The sequence below is a fragment of the Nylanderia fulva genome, unplaced genomic scaffold, assembly GCF_048542155.1.
Source record: "Nylanderia fulva isolate GAGA-0341 unplaced genomic scaffold, ASM4854215v1 Scaffold35, whole genome shotgun sequence".
Classification (NCBI taxonomy): domain Eukaryota; kingdom Metazoa; phylum Arthropoda; class Insecta; order Hymenoptera; family Formicidae; genus Nylanderia; species Nylanderia fulva.
In genome coordinates, this window is record NW_028190422.1 from 642120 (window position 1) to 664902 (window position 22783).

At 30.4% G+C, this 22783-nt stretch overlaps 2 protein-coding genes across 3 annotated transcripts in view; one reads left to right on the forward strand and one right to left on the reverse strand.

Moving 5' to 3' along the window:
- LOC114934931 (MAP/microtubule affinity-regulating kinase 3-like) overlaps nt 1-22783 on the reverse strand; it is a 341090-nt gene that overhangs the window by 306208 nt on the left and 12099 nt on the right. The gene's annotated exons all lie outside the window — the stretch shown is intronic.
- Nucleotides 2432-22533, forward strand: Dh31 (diuretic hormone class 2). 2 transcript variants are annotated; one of them, XM_085485234.1, is made up of 4 exons: nt 2432-2556; nt 17864-17955; nt 18782-18886; nt 19561-22533. In XM_085485234.1, exons 2-4 carry the CDS (start codon nt 17864-17866, stop codon nt 19688-19690), a joined length of 327 nt encoding a protein of 108 aa, XP_085341360.1. In that variant the 5' UTR covers nt 2432-2556; the 3' UTR covers nt 19691-22533. The 2 variants fall into 2 exon arrangements, with proteins under 2 accessions (XP_085341360.1, XP_029163567.1); XM_029307734.2 differs by having other exon boundaries at nt 2437-2556; nt 19558-22533.

Genomic DNA, 22783 nt, shown 5'->3' on the forward strand with positions numbered 1-22783 from the left:
CTATTACGCAATTTGCATGGCGACAATGGCATAAGACGCCGCACCCTGAAAAGGGGCCGCGTGATAAACGGTAATAACGCGATTCTTGATATGATGAAGAAAAAGGGAAAGTCAAGTATGCTCTCTTCTTGGTTCCAAGGATGCTCGAATGAGATAGATAGCGCAGACCAAAAAGAAAAGACAGATGAAGTATAAGAATGCCGGAGATAAAAAAGCGATAAAAGATATAATTATTTTATCGTGTTTTTTGGATTATTATATATATTCTGTATGCGTGCAATGTACGTGACATTTTCGACTTTCGATATGCGAAACAAATTCATAATATACAAAAAGATTGTCGTTTTCTAAAAATATATTCATCATTTAAAAAAATACATAAATTAAAATTGATATAAAAGTGATTTTATCTAGGATAGTAAAAAAATAACTATAGAAGGCTAAAATAATATCGGAAAAGTTAAAACTATACACATGTATATATAAATATGTATGAATCATATATGGGTTTATGTAATATTCTCTCTATAATAAATTTAAATAAAATACAAATATTTTCTCTGGCAAACATATAGTATACATAGAAATATATTATTATTTCTATAGCCAAAAAATAATTTAAAATTGATTAAATTGAGGTATGTATGTGTAAAATTGTAACTTTTCTTCTCAGTAAAAAATTTGGATGAAAGAAGTTGTCCGCCCACATAAATTCATATACATATATATATAATACATAAGAATAGTAACATGATCTGCTAGTATTTCACAAGAGGACAAACACTACTTCCATTGTACTTTTAGCAAATTGAATACTTCTTGGGCGATTCATAGTGACGAGAAACCGATTGTATCTGTGTACGCTGGTCCTTCGTGAGTCCTGCTCCGCAAATAGCGATGACAATTGACAATTGCGAATTGCTTATCGTATTGATGTTTATTGATGCTTAACATATTTATTTTTTTAAGAGCTTCCTTTGTGAAACAGTATACGTGAATTACGATAAAAACAAAGAAATTCAATATATACATATATAGTTGGTCCACTATATGCAAATTACAAATACATCAAAACTTTTTAAATTATGTATTAATAATTAGAAATTATTTCTCATATAAACAATATTTGTTCGATACTTCAGAAAGTATTATCATTAAAAATGTGATGAATAATGATAAATGATGAGTTTTTCTTTTTGATTCGAATCCTTACTGTATTAAAAAAAAAGCTAGACATGAGAATAATCGAGCTTCATATCGAAAATTGATGACCCGAACGTGACTAACAAGAAAAATTCGTAAAAAAATATAAATATTTTTTCTTCTCATTTTCATCTCTTTTTCCATTTTCATCTATCTTTTCACAAAACGTTTAACTAATGACTCGCCTATTTTTATTATTATTATTCTCTCTGGTAATATTTCTCTAAACAGTTTAGAATTATTTCGTTAAATTAATGCGTGACGTTATTCTATTATCTCCGACATATCACATACCTCAATACATGTTACAACGAGCAACGTTGCTGCAGCAAATTATATCCATAAAACAGATTGCCAAATGTTACGTAGGCTAGCCGAAACTATCAATGCGAAACAGACGGATTAGAGAGAGAGGAATTGTACGCTTTCATTTCGGCTGGTGTGTATTTCTGGTATCCTGTTTCTAAAGCAGCCCAACAACTAATATTACTTAGAGACATTCAAAGGTAACGATTGAAATTCGAAATCACAGTTTGGTCTCTATCCCTCTCTCTTTCTCGTAGATAAGAGTATGAGATTTTCATTGTGTATTACCATAGTCTATTTTAGATTGTATCTCGCGATAATCCACTATTTTGACATTGAGATTACTTAGAGAAAACCCAAAAATATTGATTTGCATTGAACAAATATTTATATCTCCATTAAATTAAAGAAACGAGAATTTTCCTTGGAGCGTAATAATAAATTTATCGTTATTATATATAACATATTTTTTCTTTTTTAATTGAAAATGCTTGCAAATTTCTCAATTTAATGTATATAATGATGTGTGTGTGAAAAAAATAATTGCACGATCCATTTGGCAATCTATCGGCGCCTCCTTGATAAGAAGCGCCATCAAGCAGGGCCGAAATTTATCAAATGAATGAGTCCTCGAAAGTTTTCAGGGGCAAGCACCTGTGGAATACATCTATACTCAGAAATCTCAGCGTCGGTGGCTCTCCTCGTCGATAATCGAAATGCGCGATTCGAATTTACGTTCGCGAAATTCATGAGCAACCACAGGAACGAAGCAGGAAGAACACCATGACGGTAGTATACGGGTACGTGTGATTGGACGAGAATACTTCGGTGGAGGATCGACGACAGGGGTGGGAAACCGGTTCCGGGGGTGGGGACGTACATGAGGGTGCCGAGTCGCAAAGTCGCGCGGGGCTTATATAAACGCGCGGCGGACGGTTTGCTATCGCAGAACCGTATTCACCGTCGCTGAGCGACAGACTATCATCCCCGCAGAAACTCCTTGGTAGACCCGCTTCTGTCAGCACCCCGGCTTTTATCAGCGTCAAGGTACACATTCATTTTCTAAATGCATTTATCTTTCGCTTTCACCCTCATTTTCGTGTAAGAAAATCTTTCTGACATTTCAAGAAAAACGTTCCACAAGTGTCATCAGTGCCTTTTTGTATATAGATTTTTACCATAAGTTAGGATAATATTTTTTAGTGACAAAATGTCGAGAAATCATAGTGCATTTCTACGTTACAAATTATAAATCAAGATAATTTTATTTTTTTTTTTTTAAATTATATATAAAATTTTAATATACAGATTATTTTATGTGCATTATATTTTGATAAATGGCTAATACAATAAAATTTTATTTCTTATTTAAATTCAAGCGCAATATTGTCTTAATAAAGATTTAGTTTGTAGAATAATTCCAAAGATATTTGAACTTAGTTCTACTACAGCAATATATCGTTGACGATAGTAATCTTTAATACTAAACTAAATAATAAATTGCACGTATTTCACCCAATCCAATATACTCTGTCAACAGTCAGATAAGTAAATTTGCATTTGCGATTATCCAATGCAAAGTTTTGGCGCTACGTCTCCCAGTAGTACAACCCTACGATATCTCAGACAGTAGTAACTTGTCGCTGTTTACCACACGGTAGAAGTTATAATGAATAATAGAAAACTCTCGTTTTTTAATATTAATGAAATGTTATTATTTTTTAAACTAAAACTAACTTTGTTTGATATTGGAGAGCAAAAATTAATTATAATTTTCTAAAAAAAAAAGGAAAAAAAACATTTTAATAAAGTTTGATTTAAATATTCTACGGAATATTTTATGCAACACAATATAAAAATTGTTGAAGAGTTTGTTTTATAATATATTGTTTTATTTTTAATTATAAAGTTATTAAAAAGATATCAGATGTATATTAAACAAGTTTCTATACTATTTTTATATTTATTTGTAGAAAGATATTCCATTTCTCTTAATAGTAACAAGAATTTTTCAAACAACGATAGATGAAAATATATTTTTCAAAAATGGAAAAAAATAATCCATTTACGTCATCGTGCGATACGACATACGAGAACAAAGTTAATTTCGAAGTCATAATAAAACAAAAGACATACAAAGGTATATGTTGTGTAAAAGTGACACGGAGAAATTATTTAAGTTGTTAAACTGTGAGCATATTATGGGATTTGCACAAAGTCCGATAAAATCGCCCTCGTAAAGCCATCGTGAAACGCGAAAAGTTTCTCTTGCTTAAAAGCCTATACGTACCCCCGAGCGCTGGTCGGAAAAGCGAAATGAGATGATGTAAAAGAAAACTTTATATTAATTAAAGATAAATGACCAATCTATCTATAAGAATTTTTTACGAGCTATATCACTAGAACAATCAAATTAAATAAGAAAAATTCATTGCTTATTTAAAAATCAAATGGATTTTACTCTTTTTCAATGGTTGTAAAATACGGATGATATAATGTAAACTTTTATTACTAAGAGGGAAAGAAAGATCTTATTGTCATTTAATTATGAGAAACTTGAATAAAACAAATTGATAAATTTATACAAGCTTATTACATTTCTCAAAAGAAAAAATTGATCTTAAATTTCCACCAAGAAAACTTTTGTTAAAATTAAAATTGGTTATATCGCGACATCCTATATTGATGCATAAAATGCAACTTGTGAACATCGTTGCGCGTTTTTGCCACAAAATATCAATCGTCACCAACATTCATTCCACTTATAACGTAGCGTGATCGTGGTTGAAAGAGCATGTAATAGCCTGTAGCGGCAAAAGGATTAATTGTTGACAAATAAAGCACTCGATGAAGCGCGTACACCGCAATAACCAAACGTGATTCTGCAACGCTATTACTGGTGCACGAAAAGAACAACTGACGCCTATTTGGACACAAAACATGAAAGCGTCGGAACCGCATCGCGGTCGCATTATGATAATTTGCAGTCGATTAATATCTAATTACAGCCCGGACACAAGCAAACGCGCAAAATTATGTGCGCAGGAGAATTATTCCGTGATGTGTATCCTCGTAATTTCCCCTTCAATTATCACATAATCGATTATAAGTCTGATTAATCAACTGTTGCTTGCTTAAGCTGAGTCTATCTTTAAATTGTTTGCTGAAAAACTAGCATAATTATATAGCATAGCTTTTTTTAATAAATAATGTATTGATAAATTATATAATATTGAAAAAAAATGCTCAGAAAATAAAGTAGCCTGCAAGTCTACTACTAATTTGATTATTAAATTTTGTTGAAGTTTAGATGAATTTGCGACAAAAAATGGTGTTGCTATATAGATAGTAAAAAACTTATTGGCACGCAGTTTTACGTGTTTTCATTTAAAACTTTTTACGAGCGTATAGTACTACGAAAAGCATTAACATCCTTTCTGCAATCGAAAAATCGCTTCATTGGCAATGTGAAAGAATAGAAAAGAAAATTTGTGCCATTTTGCTTTCTAAAAGCTTGGCATCCGGTGCGACACAGTTAACCGGTAATGCATTTATTACACACACCTCCGCATTTATATATTATATCTTTATTCATTACGAGAAAAAGCTGTATTACAAGTTTTCCTAAAAATATATAACAATTTTTTATAAATATTCGAAAATTTTTGCTAACATTTTTAAATATGAAATATTAATCATGAATTAAATAATTAAATTGAGCTTATCTTTCTCTTATCTGTGTATTATTTTCAGATTATATAGCAAATTTTATATTGTTTGTTACACAATTTGGTTACATTCATTAATTTTTGATCAGACAAATAAATTTTGTAAAGATATAGCATAAAAATTATATATGCGTGTGTGTCCGTGTGTGTGTAGCCGCGTTAATTTTTGATAAAATGATTGAAATTCAAATTATTGCGTACTTTTTGCGATATTAAAATTCCACACTTAAGTAAGTCTGTGCGTCATGAGGCATTGATTAAATTTTAAGAGGACAAGAGAGATTATAAAACAGGATAAAAGACTTATATACTGTAAGAAGGATAGAATTAAAACGATCGAATTTTGCTGAGGTAAATGTTAAAATTGACAATCAAATATTTACGCACTACGGTTCACTCGCGGAAATGTGAGTAAATATTTTACGGTTGATTTTAGATAGTAGCTATGGATTTCGTTGTATTTTACAAAACAATTAACGACTGTGGTCAGCGGCGCCGCGCCAACAGGAAATTGTTAAGCAAAAGAAATGGCTTCGGAATTAGCAGTAAAAAAAGTAATGTTGTCTGAGAGCGCTTTTGCTGACATTTAACTAACTAAGCGAGAAATGAAAAACCTGGTCGCAATTAATTACTTTCAACAAGATATATCTTTTATATAAATATCATTTAGCATTGTTTGACAGTTCTAATAGCAATTTTAATAAAAATAACGTCACATTTATTTTAATATAATTAGAGATCGTGAAAGTTCAGAGAAAAAAAATAAAATAAAATTTTAGGAATAAATTTCTCTTTTTCTTTTTCTCCCCTTTTTGTGTATTATTTAATTATTTAAAAATTATTATTAGAAAAAAATTAAAAGCGCAAAGTCTTTTAGAATTTTATGCAAAAAAATGTTAAAAATAATGAAAAATATTAATAGAAAAAGATAATAAAAATTAAAAAATCTAAATTGAGATAAATAAAATAAAGAAAATTCTATTATGAAAATAATCGTTAAGTCTGATTATAATCAGCAGACCATGTAACGATATAGTACTAATTACTTCTATTTCTGTTTAAACAAGACGGTTCTTTTTTAGAATAATTTATATAAACTAGCGGGAAACAACTTGCGTTCTGCTCACCAAACGGCGAGATGCAACGAATAATGTCATTTTGCAACGATACGTCTGTGAATTTCGTATGAATGGACTCTTGATGGTAGCAAGTCCCAACCTGTAACCGGAACGCGGTTTAACTTTTGCGTTTAACAAAATGAAATCTGTGAGGATATATCTTGTCTGTAAACGTGATATATCTCCCGCCATGGTAAACCGTTTAAAGTATTTACCTTCGTTCGAGTTAGTATTCGTACAATATGATACATATTCATTTCAAAATTTAGTAATTTTAAAGGCGTCCATGCATATAGAATAATTAACATGGAGCATTATTGATTTACAAAATGCGTTAATTAATTTTTTCTTTTCATGCTTTTCGACATTATATGAGAGTATTTTTTTTTACGCAAAAATATATTGTCAATGGTATATAATCGACAGAAGGACTCACGGCAATATATTTCTATTGGCAATTTCGATTAAAAGTTTGCATTTTTTAAAGAACGTATAAAAATTAACCGGAATTTGATTTTAAATGGTAAAAAGTAATAGAATTGTGTTTTATCGGTAAAAGAAAATAATTGCAGTAAAATAAATCAATCGCAGTAAAACGAAATGGTTACCACAAAAACACACACACACGAACACATGAACTTATTGGACAATATAACAATAACAATAAAAATAACTTCAAAAAATCTGAAGAGATATATATTATTACATTTTATTAATACATATACACAAGATCGTTCAATAATTAATTAAACTTGAAAAAGAAGCGTAAGTTTTTTATTGTATTCTGAGTAATTCTGTTCTCCGAATTTATGCAACATTTTTAGATCAATCTTTTTAATTATGTTTTAACTGAAAGCACGGACATAAGTTTGTTTTACTGGAACAAAAATTCTCGCGGGAGCTAAGCTTTTGAACACGAGCCGCGTGGCACAGAGTCATTGATTTATAGGTAAACTCGGCTAGCTTGCGGTAGCCGTAGAAATTCTAGTGTATTGAAAAGCGACAGTAGCTTTTAATATAAATGCGAATAGCGCCGTAAGCATCTGTGTACCATAAGAACGTACACAATCAATTTAATAGGGGTGATCGTTATGCGTGCCGTTTTTATGGAAGATATCTTCCTTTTCATTTATGATTTCTTTACTTTAGAGATTTTTCTCTGGCTGTAGGATAAGTTTGATTAAATGCTGATCCCTTTTCGTGATCTTTTCATATCTTTGCGATTAATTTTAAAATTTTAAATTTGAAGTTAATGGAAAAATTTGTATTCTAGCGCAGATCATCTGCTTAGAAAGTAAAAAGAGGTTGTCATCCATAAAATGGATATCCTATATAACATTGACGTAACACGAGCATTGAAACACGGCAGAAATTTTCTCGAGGCAAAACGAACATGAGAATCGAAATTGCCGAAACGTCGGTTTCTCCTAAGAAAAACACTATCGAGATATTGTTACCATAAAGTAAACACGAAGACCGGTTTGTCTTCTTGATCGAAAAGATACGGCCAGCCTCTTAATAATAAAGGTCAAAGCAGTGAGACCCAAGGCTTACAAGTAATACCATGAAAAATAACGCAACCGGGGAAAAATAGGCCCGCAATCGGAATGTATTTCTATATGAAGATAAATATACTCAAGATTCAATACTTTCATACTATTCTATTTTTTTTTTATTTAAGATAAAGAGATCTCGATACGTATAAATTGTATTCTCGATTGTATTTCAATGGAGAAACAAATTAATCACTTTATGTATATAATTGTATTGTTAACATTTCTCTTTCCTAAACGAGATGATAGAACCTCAATATTCATTAATAAATGAAATTGGTAGAATGTGAACGATTTATTAAAATATAAAACTGAGATTTAATTTTAATGTTGAACATATATTCCATGCGTGAAATACAAACATATCTGATTATCTTGAATAAACTCGCTGTATTTAAATATAAAGGGTGGTTTCCAAATCTATTTAACACCTTCGAGTATAATTTCAGTCGTATTTATCGGTGTTAATAAAATAGTAATTTTGCAACTGACAATAATGATCATGGAAATGTTCCAAATTAGGCCTAATTATCATAATTAAGAGGCAAGAAAAAAGGATTAGCTATTAACTAAAATTAAATATTTAAAAATTATTATGTGAAATAAACTGACATTTAATTCCAATTTAATTAATTATAAAGTTATAATATTATAAATACAATAAGCATGTAAAATGTCTCTAAATAAGTTATAGCATAATGCGATAATATTTTAAATAAGTTTTCACGATATAGCTTCATCATGATATAAATTCATTATTCGCGTGCAAATACAGTATTAAATCAATGTACAAATATGCTGTATTTGTACAATACGTAAGCCTACAAAGTATAAGATCTATGATTACTTTTAATTTTTTTAAAGAAACTACTCTTTTAATTACAATATAAAGTAATAAAATAACTGCTCTTTTATTTAAAATATAAAGTAAAATATGTGCAACAAAATGCGATTATGATAAATTAGAATTAGAACATTGAAAATCGAATTTTGAAAATAATTTATTTCAAATATATTGTTTCTCTCTTATTAGCTTTTATAAATGCGCGCTATTTATATATGTATATCTTCAAGTTTATGCTCATCTATCTCAATTATAATTTATTATAAGCTTACTTTAAAAAAATCATCATCATCCAACAAGTCCAGGCTATGAAGTTGATCTGATTTAAGCTTGCAATTTTGTTATAAAACTTGCAAAGTGTTGCGTATCTATCGCGCTATACATGCCCCGATTTTATGTGTATAACAGCTGGGTGCACCATGTGTATACAGTCTGCCAAATCCCTCGAGTACTTAAAGTTAGATCACCGCTAGATTGAGAATGGTAATTTTCTTTACAAGCTTTATCGTGACGTAATAACGTTATCACTTTTCGGTCATAACAATTTATTCTACACACAGAAATAAGTTTAAAGTTTGCTATGTATTTAATTAATAATTAATAAATAGATTTTATAACACAGTTCTCCAATATTTTATTAAAATTTTGCTAATTTATTTAATCAATATCATGATCAAAATTGTAATAATATTTTGATTAACGATTGATAAAATTTAACTCGTTACTGATGATTACTTTAAACCTTGCATATTAATTATTATTATCTGTTTATAATTGCAAAAAATAATCAATAATTATAATTATAAATCACTAATAGCAATAACCATTGATATAGCTATTATACATTATTTATATTTTGCAGTCAAGTCAATAATGAAAATTTTAATTAAAGTAATATAGTTCTTTTATATAGTTCTTTGATCTTAAGTCGGTGTCATAAAATGTAATGGACTGTTTAATCAGATGTCGAAGTTTTCTTGGTTGAAGCTTTATGATGAATTAATTTTATTTGCGCACACGACGTATCTTCTCATAGCGAATTTCGATTAAGTATTACGTATAAGCAACGACTAATATATAAATGTCAAGGAAAACGATACATCATTCAGATGTACGAGAAGAACATAGTGATGAGAGTTCGATCAAGTCATGTACATGAGTTTATTTCGCCCATGGGTCCCATTCGTTTTCTGATAATACTGAATATGATATTATGTTACACGTCACACAAGTCTAATTATAAAAAGTTATTATCACGTTATTATAACAAATTTAATAATATTATATTAAACAAAAATATAGGTATATATATATAAAATATTTTTTATTCAGAGAAACAGAGAAAGATTTTTTTTACTTAAATAAATTTCACAACTTTAAGTTTCGATTATAAAATGTCTGAAAAAAATTTGTTTTGCTTTGATATGATTTTTTATTGAATTTATGTGTGATGAAATTTTATAGTCGCATATCTATATTACGCAGAAAGTATGCATGTTCATTCGCGCCGCGTAAAATCTTCAAAGCGACTAAAACCGCGGATGGACAACTACGATAATAATGGCAGCAATGACGAACGGCGGCAAAAAGGGACTTTTCCGAAACAAAGGCGTTTTATCCGCGATACTAGCAAAATGAAGGATTGACGAAATTCCACCACGTTGAAGAATTCCGCTACTATATGCATGCATGAAATGCATTACGGTCCCGGTGTTAGCAAGCATGTCCGACATCGTTTTTAACCCTTTAATCTTTCAAGGAATTTAGTCTCCTCGTATGCTTTTAAATATATATATACACATGAAATATTTATATATATGTAACCTATATATATATATATATATATATTTATATGTAACTTTTATAACTATATATATATATATATATATATATATATATATATGTGTAACTTTTATAATTCAATTTTTTATAAATAATAAGAATTTATTAACTTATAGAGAAAGAGATATTCTTTATATCGCGCACATTTTAACTCTTTTAGATATACCAGAATAACAGTCTTTCCAATAGAGAAATGTAAATATCTCGTAAATCGAAAATAATATGCGCACATTGAGAAGGTCAAAAGAAGATCTTTCCGAGCTACGTAAAATTTTTGAAATAATATTTGCTATTTTCTCAAGAGAAAACCCATTGCTTTGATCGTCGAGCGTGCGCTGAATCTTCAATTGTTGCTAAGTTTACTTGTCTAAGTGAAGTACGAAGTCAAGTATCCTCAGAATTCATGTAATGTCGCGAAATCATATTTCGACCGAAAAGTTACAAAGCATGGTTATCGTATCAATAAGTCGCATGCCAATATCTTAAATCATAAAATTTAGGAACGTACTTTCGTGACAAAACTATATAAAAATTAAGTTCAGTGCAAAGCATGTTGTCATGTATTAGCACATGTCACTAATAATTAATACCGTGTAAGAGTTCATTTTCGCAGATTGAAGTCACCCTAAGAGACGTTAGAAAGACGAAAGAGAGATAAATAATACAGCTTTTAATTACACCTGCAATTCTACTTCATTATCTTTCATTCACTTTTCCATTAAAGTCTAGCAAACTTTCACAGCAAGATGAAGTATTGAATGTTCTAAGCGAAGACTAGAAAACGAATAACACTTCATTTTACATAAACGAAAATAATGATATTCCTTTTCATTTCTCCTGTCGCGAACGTATTCTATTTTTAGTGCTGCTAACCAAAATTTAAACCAGTTGTAAATATAATGTCAATTGTGACACAAATTTCATTATAATGCTTGATCAATTTTAAGAAATATTTTATCATATATTGCGACAATAAAAGTGTGCCGCCGTTAACTCAAATAGAAAATACAGTAATAGAAATGGATATTTATATCCGAATGCGGAGTATATTTTTCCGGGAAAAAGCGAAGCGAAAACTTCTCGTAAGATCACGAACCTCTTTTTTAACATGACTCAGGAAATTTTTATTTCATACGAAAACAGAGCGAAAGCGATAAATATGATGCTCTCACTCTGTATATATATATACAAAGTAGCGCTTTCATTCTGTATATAGATGTTTTATTAATCCAAATGATGCTTTTTAGAAAAGCTGATGTATTTGCAATATAGCGGCTACTAGTTGTATACATTTTCCGTATATAGATTAAAATGTAGAATTTACATAATATACGCATAACATTCGAAGAATAGTCGTTTATTGTTGAGACGATACTATTGCAACCTGGCAATAAATTCTCACGTTATATAAGTTATCACGTTAGTGTGTTTATCGTTTGAAACACAATTGTTCAATGTGCCAAACCATACATTTTGGAACGAATCCATGATATTTTAACTTTAGTAATGTCGATTTTAAAGGACAAAGACATAATTTGTTTGCCAAAATTCTCCAAAATAAGCATATTACGTAATACGAATATCTAAACAACTCACATTTGCCAAAAATTCATTCTGCAATCTCTATGTATTTTTTAATCCCACGTTCGTTATCGTGAAACGAAAAAGACGATGTTAAGAATATGCCAAAGCTAAAACTTTATTAACTATAATGATCTCATAAATTTCGTGATAAGCTATAAAACGAGGTGGGAATGGTATCGAGACATTACGGAACCCTTCTCTATTTTTTTTTCGACAGATGACAGTCAGGTAAATATTCCCATAAAGCCGTCACTCGTTGCTCGTTCGCATAGTATTGACCGTCGAGCTGCTCGTAAAAACGCGCTAAACCCGTTATTGGAAAAACCTAGAGGATCGATCTAGCCTGGTCTCGCATTCATTCTTATAATTCACGATACTTGCCCTGAGAATTCAATTTTCCCAATATGAAATACATAAATGGGAACACGTGTCATATAATGTATATATTTATCCTATGACGCCGACTGTCTGAAAATTCCTGTTTGTATTTTAAATTATAAATTCTTTAATGAGCTTTTAAAACTTTTTTCATATCAAAAAATTAATATACGTATTTAAAAAACATCTTTAAAAAATAATTCCAAAATTATTATAAAATTCATCATTGTAATAAAGAATAAGGCATATCATATGTTTATTCAGCTTTTTTACGCAAGAACGGATATAATAATGAAATTTGTTAGGTTGCTGTCGGATTTTGATCGAAGAAATGTCAACAAAGATGTATGGATCAACAATTACAGCGCAAATGTTTAACATGATTATTATATTTTTAACTCACGCATTTGTGTGGATTAATGTGAATTATTTGAAAGTAGAATAATTTTAAAAAATGTGTGATTTATTTTATAAATTATTGCATTCTTCTCATTCAGCTTTTTATATAATATATATGAATAACAATATGTGCGTAATATGCATTATATATTTATATAAACCGATGTTATTCATTTATAAACAGTTAAATCAGATAATGGTTTGTTAAATAAATTTGCATTTATATTGCTACATAATAATTATTTTTGTGGTAAAAAATATTAATATATCGATAAAAGAATGTAATATGTCGACATTACTGTAGATTACATCTCACTTGGAAAACATATGAGCACCTGAATCGATTTGTCAATCAAGCTCTTCATATTTATTCACAATTAACCATATTTACTCATTTTTTTGATAAAAAAAATCTATCTGTAGATTATCTTACAAACAAAAAATTTTTCTATGATACTAGTGTATTTTTCTTTAATGAGAATTTGTAGCCAGTCTTGCGTTTAAATAAATATTGAATGAAAAAATTTAACTTTTTAACAGACAAAATAAAATATGAATTTTTTATTTAAAGGACAACATTGCTTTACATAATGGAATAACATCGCTTTATATAATCAAAAAAGAGCAATTACTCTGGGATGCTCTGTATAAGATTATACGTCGATGAATTCCAAAGCGTAATTCCTCGAAATGGGTTTATCAAACAAATCTCTTCATCATATTGACTCACGTAAATGCTATTACAACTCAATTTTTGCAAGATTAACCATGTCGTCGTCGCCGACGGATATTGTGCGTCACACTATTGTTTAGCAAATCGCATCTACGTTTTATTTATGTATTCTTGTATAACGAGTACACTATAGTACGCGACACACCACCGCGATAACTACAAAATGTATATATAAATGCATCTACAATGACGGTGAAGTTGCAACAGCAAACAATGTATTGCGGAATCAAACTCGGTTGTATTAGTTGCGCTTTATCGCGCGTATGAAAACATTTCATATGAAAAAGACGCGACTGACACATACATATCAATGCGAAAGTTATAGTTTTCGTCTCAAAATTGTTAATGTGCGACTTTTGCATTAATTTAATCCTAAACTAGATTAAATTATTTCAATAAAATTAAATAAACAATATAAAAAAGTAGAGCTCGCAAATATGAGAAATATATAATTGTGAAATTTTTGTGCGAACGTGAAATATTTATATGTACAAAAGTAGAAATGTGTATAATATATGTAGATCTTATTTGATTTATGATAAAAGTATTCCCAATAGAAAATATCCTAAAATAGTGCCACACTTTAACGTTTAATGTACAATACTAGGCTAAATTCGATGTCGTTTGGGATTCCATAAATATCACTCAAAGCGATCGCGATATGCGATCAGCGATCATTCGAATCTGCTCATGCGTGGTTCTTATCAGCTTGGGTGCATGGATTTTATAGGGCCATCATCCGCACAGGATCACGCACAATATACAAATAACAAAAAGAGAGACTATCATCCCTATCACCGACATTGTTCGAAAATCAATAATCAGCATGATTGGATCGATCTAGAAAATGGTAAGACAATATTAGTACGATGTGAGAAAAAGAATTTATATAGAATGCATTTGCGCGCGTTATCACAGCAGACTTTGTCTTAAAAGAACGTTTAATAATAAAATTAATGTGAAGCAACAAACTAAAAGATGAGATGATTATAAATCGCGATATAATTGTGCAATTAATCGTGTAGATATGACATCATTTACGCGCGGTTTTTTTTCTTTTATTACTACTTTTTACTCCAGAAAGGATAATATTTTTCTTTTATCTTTTATGACACAGTAAGACTACCGATTTATCGCCCATAATTTTTACATAAATGCAATAATATTAAATAGAGTATTATTATACACAAATAGGGAAAGAATTAAAAAGAAAATCGAGAAATGAGAAAAGAATGACGTCAAATTTTCTTTGAAAATTTTCTTTAAGGAAAATTTCAAATTCCAATTTGGATAAGGAACATATCTATGAATTTTACAACATCATATAATGCACGTCTGATGGTGAGGAAATATTTTTTGGCAGATTTCGAATAACACTTTATTCTAAAAAAAAAAACTTTAGTGCGAACGGAAACAAGAAAAACGACTGCGATCTCAAGGTTGAAAAATCGACAACTAGTCTCCGGATCGAAACTCGATTATCGCGTTATTAGATTCGCCTCGGCACTACCGGGAACAATTATCGGGAACGTGTTTTCTAGAGAAATAAATTTTTATCGGACGTTAACGATATTAACCGCGCGCGCTATACTTAGCATGCCCTTACGTTGCCACATAGCTTTTTTTAGATATGATTTGATTTATCCCGCCCATCTCGTTCAGGGCGCGGTTACGTTAAGTAAGCTGGGGACGATAAATTCGACGAAATTACACAGATTTATAGCTCGCGACTTCTCTCGAATACAGTAAGGTGAAGACGGCGGCGCCAGAGTTGTTTAATTCGCATTAATGACAACGGGGGTAAATTAAATGTGAATTTTAAACGTTCTCTTGGAACGTTAATTCTGTATAGAATAAATTCTTGTTTTCTGTTTACCTTCAATATTATTCGCATAAAATTAAAACATATGGAAATCTGTGCAGAAAAAATATATTACGAACAGAGGAATATTATCGTATAATTTTAAATGAATAAATTTGTTTTTTCTACAATAATGCAAAGAAAGAAAGAGATCTCAACAAGAATAGTGCTTTCAGAAATTTCTCAAAACAATTTGTAAGAAATACAGATTTAACAAAAATAGTGAAGACTTTTTCTTTATCAATTTTTTGACAAAATCTCGCACAAAACAATAAAACGGTGCGAAGCTATTTTTGCATTAATTATAACAGATATAATATAATAATTTCGATTAATATAATCAAAAAGAAAGAGCAATCTCATAATATTGAGCCATAAATGTGTCATTTCATTCGCGGGTGAAAATAAATACACATGTATGAAATAACGGTCTGTGGCCATCAATTATTTCAAACGGTAGATCCAATTACTCATCTATACTATAGGCACTGTTCAAAGCGAGTTTGTAATTATACAGCAATAAAATACTAATTGAACAAACATCAACAAGAAAAAAAGGATAAAATAAACAAAATGTAGATAAAAATAACAAATTTGACTCTATATCATATAATATTTAAACTTTATTTTTAGATATAGAGATTATAAATTACACAGAATTGTGTATAAACTACTATTTAAAAATTATTAACAATTTCGCAAAATGAAATAATAATCTTTCTCTTTCTTTGCTATTTCATATTATTTTAGTAGAGCAACGTAAGAAATTATATATATATATATATATACACATACATTATTTATATAGATATACATATTATAAAAATATATCACAGAATTACAAATCGTTCCACATTTAGGACTCACGCAACAGTTTTAAATCCATTGCTATAATGCCACGTGTTACTTGAACGTATTGTTTCAATGCAGAATGATTCTGCCTGTACATTACTGTCGTCAAACGATGGCAAGATGTTCTTCATGGGTCGCGAGTTGAATAGTTTGTTAGCCGAGAATACGCCAACTTTTCTCCATATATATAGGAGAAACCATTGTTTCATCTTTCATGCTTTCAACAAGTCCTGCGATCTCACCCCCTTCGTCTTACTAAGCGTTTCATCTAACGGCCAACTTTCTGCATCTTGAAGGATGCTTTGGTAAGATATGAACGACAGTTTCGACGACAATACCCGCGTTGTTCGATTAAAATAAATGCTAAGATAAGGTTATCGTTCAACCGTGATTTCTTATGAAGGCGCGACAATTTAAATCTGAAAATTTTCATTTTGAAAACATATGATCAAATAAACTTCTAGCTTATAGATAGACAGTCCCTATGGTTTATGGAAAAGTTTTTGGGATCACAACGTGTATCATATGTTACACGTGTATGATTATAAAACGAGCTATCTCGAAATGGATGATAAAAAAACTTTGATAAAAAACGTGTTTCGATAGAATGCATTTAAATTTTTTATTCTATCACAAAAAAATATATCGAATAACAAAATATTTGAAAACTGCAACTCTGTTAATGGAACTGCATCAGTCTCGAATAAAAACTTTTGTTTTTCAAGACATTATTTTCCTTATTGCTGTGCTCTTCGCAAGTTTATAAAAACAATGCAATATTCGCAATTGTGCCGTTGAGTATTCGTAAGTCGCAGTTGAAAATTTACTTGAGACTGAGAATTCCGCTTCGTCAAATTAGAATCTTACGGAGTCAAGATGAAATACTTGCCCTGAGCGAATACTTCGAGACAGCTATTTGGCACTCAATCCGTCGCTGCGCAATATGTGAAATGGTAGCAAGTTGCTCGTATAATCAGAAACGTTTCTCTCCCGGGGTTTACTGCCCTTTAATCCACAAGCGTATGTACGGTGAAACGTATATACGTGGAAATCGTACATAATTCTCTATTAAATGTAAGGAATAGCCTAATAGCAGAAGGATGAATATATGGCAGGATTAATGTGTGAGAAATACATATAAACATATAGGTTTATAGTCGCAACCTAATCTTATTTAGTCGCATATGTAACGCTAAATATGCCTGAGTTCTATTAATCTAATATGGAAAGCATTTACATATATATGTTATGTTAAATGAGAAATAATATTCATATATGTATAAATATAAGCTTGAATAATCTTGAATATCTAAACTATTTTACAGAAAATTGCAGTATTGACAATGAACTATCATTCCATGCTTATTCACCATTCAAGTTTCTAACTATAAAATTATATGATTCGAGTTTCATAAAATTAATTATTAAAACTGTATGCATATATGCAATTAATTGATTTTAGATGCAGCCTAAGATGACTGTCTTGTGCACATTGCTGGCATTTGTGATTGTCGTCGCAGTTTCGAGTCTCTCAGTCGATGCAATACCGCACAGGTATAGTAAATCCCATTTTCTTAGGAAAGATTAAATGATAATCGTGTAGATAATCGAAAAGAGAAAACTCAAGAGGAGGTCATACTAATAAGTATTATCAAAAGCATCCTCAAAGTAAAGGTAAATGAAATCAAATAGATAAGTATCAGAATCTATCTTGTCCACGACAGATTTTCTTCCTTTTTCTTTTAAATTCTTTTTAAAGAGACGTTTTCTATTATACAGGAAAATGAGTTTAATTTAATTATTGGGAAAAAAAACTAAAAAAGCAGTAAAATTCGAGAAAAGTCAGTAAAATTTTTAACCACACAATATATTTAACAGGTTACGCAAGAGATCGTGATACGTAAAAATAATTTTTAAATATATTCATAGAATATCAAAAAATGCAAATTGCGCGATTTTGCTCCGAGCGCGTATTTACAATTAAACGAATATATTGGACACGAATAGAAATCCGCTTCGAACAGTTTAACCCAGTTCCATTTGACGACATGGTAGTCCATAAAAAGGAATCCCGGTAACTGAAAGTGACTTGCCGAATGACATTTCAGACAATCACAGTTGATGATTTTGAATTACGTGTACTTATTAACATCGTCCCTGTATATTTGTCACCTGTCTTTTTTACTGTTTAATTTATAATTTTCGAGGCGTTTTCTTGTGTATTTTACAATTTTATTCTAATTTTAGTGACTTTAAGTATCAGTTTCTAAATTAGATTCTCTTTGTGCGTTTTTTACACCGTGTAATACCTACTAAGCTTGTCGCCTATACGTAATTTTCACAATCTAAGTAACCGACCGATTTAATTTTACGTACGCAGCCATGAAAGTTACTGGGATCAGCAGGATGACATAGACCGAGACGAATTTCTAGAGATATTGTCTCGTTTAAGTCGCACCGTCATGAACCGCCCCGAAATGGAAAAGTAAGATAACGTATTATAACATGATCTTAATGATAAAATAATTTATTTTATACGCCTATAGCATGAAATTATTTAAAAAATTTTTTAAGTTTTGAATTTTTTATATCTATACACACACACACATATATGTTGTATTTGTTATTTTTATTAATGATTTTTGGGATACTAATTTGCAAATAATTATTTAAAAAATATTCAACAATGACAGCTTCAAATTAAATTTTGATAGAGAAATTATTTTAAAAACTTTAATTAAATTTTATCATTAAATGCTTCAAACCAATTTTATATTATATTTAAAATATTATTTTTTGCTAATATTTTTTGTATCGCCATAGTCACAACGGCTTTTACGTTCCATTTTACATTAATCCCATCAATTTAATAAAGCATTCATTTTGGAAAGAAGTTTATTTCAAAAATGTAAATAATGTATTTCCATTGTATATACAAATCTTTTTATCTCAAAATGTATTTGTATATAGAAGAAATTTTTCATCACTGATATAAGAGAAATAACAGAGGATCAAGTGACATTTATATTAATTTTACCGCACGCCTTTTATTTTTCTCAAGAAGCGTAAAAATATTAAATATGTCGAAGCAATGTCCAAGGTGATCGATTTAAATAAATTCAAAAACGTAATAAATATCAAATTATTCGTTCGCAGCAGCAAACGAGGATTGGATCTGGGTCTCAGCCGTGGCTTCAGCGGTTCTCAAGCGGCGAAACATTTGATGGGACTCGCGGCGGCGAACTACGCCGGTGGTCCTGGACGAAGGCGTCGCTCGGAACAGGCGTAGATCGCTCATACTTTCGCTGATGCAGAGAGATTATTATCCGTAACAACTATCCGTAATAATGTCACTTTCGATTCGACTCTTCCACTATGTCTCTATCTCGAGCTTGAACCGCCGCCGATCTCGAAATCGCCGTTGCCAGTGGCGTGACTGAATGAGCATGCACTTAAATCCTCTCTATTAATTACTCCTGCTCTTTTCCTAAATAAATCTTAATAGAATGTGCACAAATGCGTCCATCTCTTCAGAGCGTAAATAGTATAAGTTCGTTATGAGTAAAAGGTTACAATAATAGTGAATTAACGATTGATGTTGGCAAATTTTTTCGATTTTTCATCTCTCTTTAACCCTTGCATCTATAACTTTGTACACTCCTACATCTTACTGCACCACTGGCCATTCCTATCTGCTACATTGTTAAAGTGAACTTTCAATTGCATTACAAATTATTTTCTGTTTTAAATTTTTTTAGGAGCGAATATGCGATAATTGCCTGGCGAGGATGCTTTCATCTAAAATTAACAGAAATAAAAGAGCATTTCTTTCTCTTTTTATATATGTATATGTATATACATTTTTTAAATTATATAATGGACATTGGTACACCGAGAAGATTATTTATTATAAATGCAGAACATGAATCTAGAATAAAATATACGTGGAAATATTAATAAAGGTGATTTTGAAATACTTTTATATAAACTAATTTAAATCAATTCAAAATTATTTATTCGCACATGGGTTTATGCAATTAATATTAAAATTTTATGATAATTTTATGAATTAATGTAAAGATTAGATAGTTTGTACAATTAAAAATTTATTTTTCTTTTATTAGCGAGCAAAAACTCAAATGTATTTTGCAAGCATCCTCACCATCTCCTATCATTTTTGCATTTTTCTTTTTTTTCTATATTTATTTATTATGCGTGAGTCGTATACGGATTAGCCATCTTCTCCGTGACGTAAGATAAATGAAGTGGATAGACGTAGTATTTTGCTGATCCAACAGCAAGGCTCCTTCGAGTCGCGCGTTCGCGAATCGATGACGCTCCACTTCCGGCTGGATTTATCCTAGTCATTACTATCTGCAATTGAAATCGTATACTGCGACGAGTTCGTCCTACGTTTCCTCGAACAAACTGCACGAGAGAGTTTTTCTCTTAATCCTTCACGCGCGCGGAATAATTTTTCTCCCGCGCTTCGAACGCTTCGTTATACTTTCATACCATATTGTATGATCGCTTAAATCTTTTCGACCTTTCGCTCTTTTTTCTTTTCTAATATCTCTAGCGTCTCTTGTAAAAAAGAATTGTTGTACTTAAACTATGATAATCGTAATCGATGTTGCGTTTGTTAGACCGGGCGTTCTCAAATTTTGTTTGCGCCGACGAAACGTCAAGTAAATACGCGTGGTGCGCGAATTCCTCGCCGATAAAACGTCGATTTCAGAATTTATGATCAGAGTTGTGTAAAGAACGTAAAGAATCGTGTGGTGAACTTTGAACATGATCGTATTTTTTATTTTATATGATTTTTACGATTCTCACGACGTGTCGCGTGGAACAATTTGAGAACCCTATTACTTAGGTCACTTTGTTTTACTAGTCCAACGTCTATCTATGATCTACGCCTGTGTAATATGCAATGTGCATTGGATGCACATTCACTGCGCTCGCATAAAACGAAATCGTATAAAAATATAATATAGAGATAGTAAAACCTCGTCCTTTTTCGTGTTATAGACTATCTTAGATTTAGTCCGTACATCAGGAGTGCACAAAAAATGTTCAATTTATCCAAAAATTTAAAAAAATATATAATGGAGTAAAAATGTTTGACGACGAAATGTTTGTTTTTAATATTCTAACGTATTATATTCGTGCATTATATTACAAAAAATATATAACAGAAATATATTAATAGAAAATAAAAGTAAAATGTTATTTATATTTTTGCAATTTAATCCAATTAACTATCTGAAAAAATAATGATTCTAAATTGAATTGCGGCGCAAATATTTTTTAATTATTCGTCAATAGATAACAGATTTTGCAATCGCAATTATTAGAAACGGTTTATATACTAGATCTAATAAAATACATATGTGGTAGAGCAAAGTTTGCGCAATTCGATTAATCTTAATTTAAATTGTCTCCTACTTTGACATTTGGGTTGTGCACTCCTGTCAACAGGTGGTAACCAAAGCGCACACAGTAACTGTCGATACGATTCTGTTTATCATGCTCGATGATAACACGCGATATAATTGAAAGACTTGGAGCAACGACTCGTTAATTTAATCATACATCATATGACATTTTTATCTCATATTTCTTTGCAGAATTGACAATGGATAGAAATGTTTATCTCAAAAATAAAACACTATAGATGCGATATGTTCGATATAGATATTAGTTACACCAAAGTTTAGCTGAATTATTTTTTATTCAATATTAATATACGTTATTATATATTCTGTAAAATAATATTAACTAACAAATTATTTAATAGTTAGAAGCGAATTGTAATGTTATTATAAATGGTATTTCTGTCATTTGGCATCATACGACTTAAAATCCTGTTGCTCCAAATTCTTAACAATCATATGCTCGATCAATGTACGCGAAAAAATTTCGTTTCATAGATAAATTAGTATTCTAGAAATAAATGTATGTCCGGGGACGAAGCGATTCGTTCCCTTAATCGCGAAATCCCATTTGGTTATCACCGGCAGCGAAACGAAGCGCGTGAAGTCGACCTGCGTCATTTCTGTGTATTATAAAGAGATTTATTGAGCCTCTAGTAACAACTGATCGTAAATAAAAGTTACCTACTTTAACCCAGCTATACGCGAACATTATTTATTTCGATGACACACTCATATTCTCTTCGCATATTTAATGACTAAATACGACCCACGCTCTACTTATCACTGAATTTATTTAGGATAAGGGAAACGAGTAATTTCCAGTTATCTTTAATAAATTTCTGACTCGGCAATATTTCAACGTAGTCAATGTCAAGAACCGATAATCAAATCAGTCTTATCAATAATTTATTCAAAACTATTAATTGAAAATATTTACAGTAACT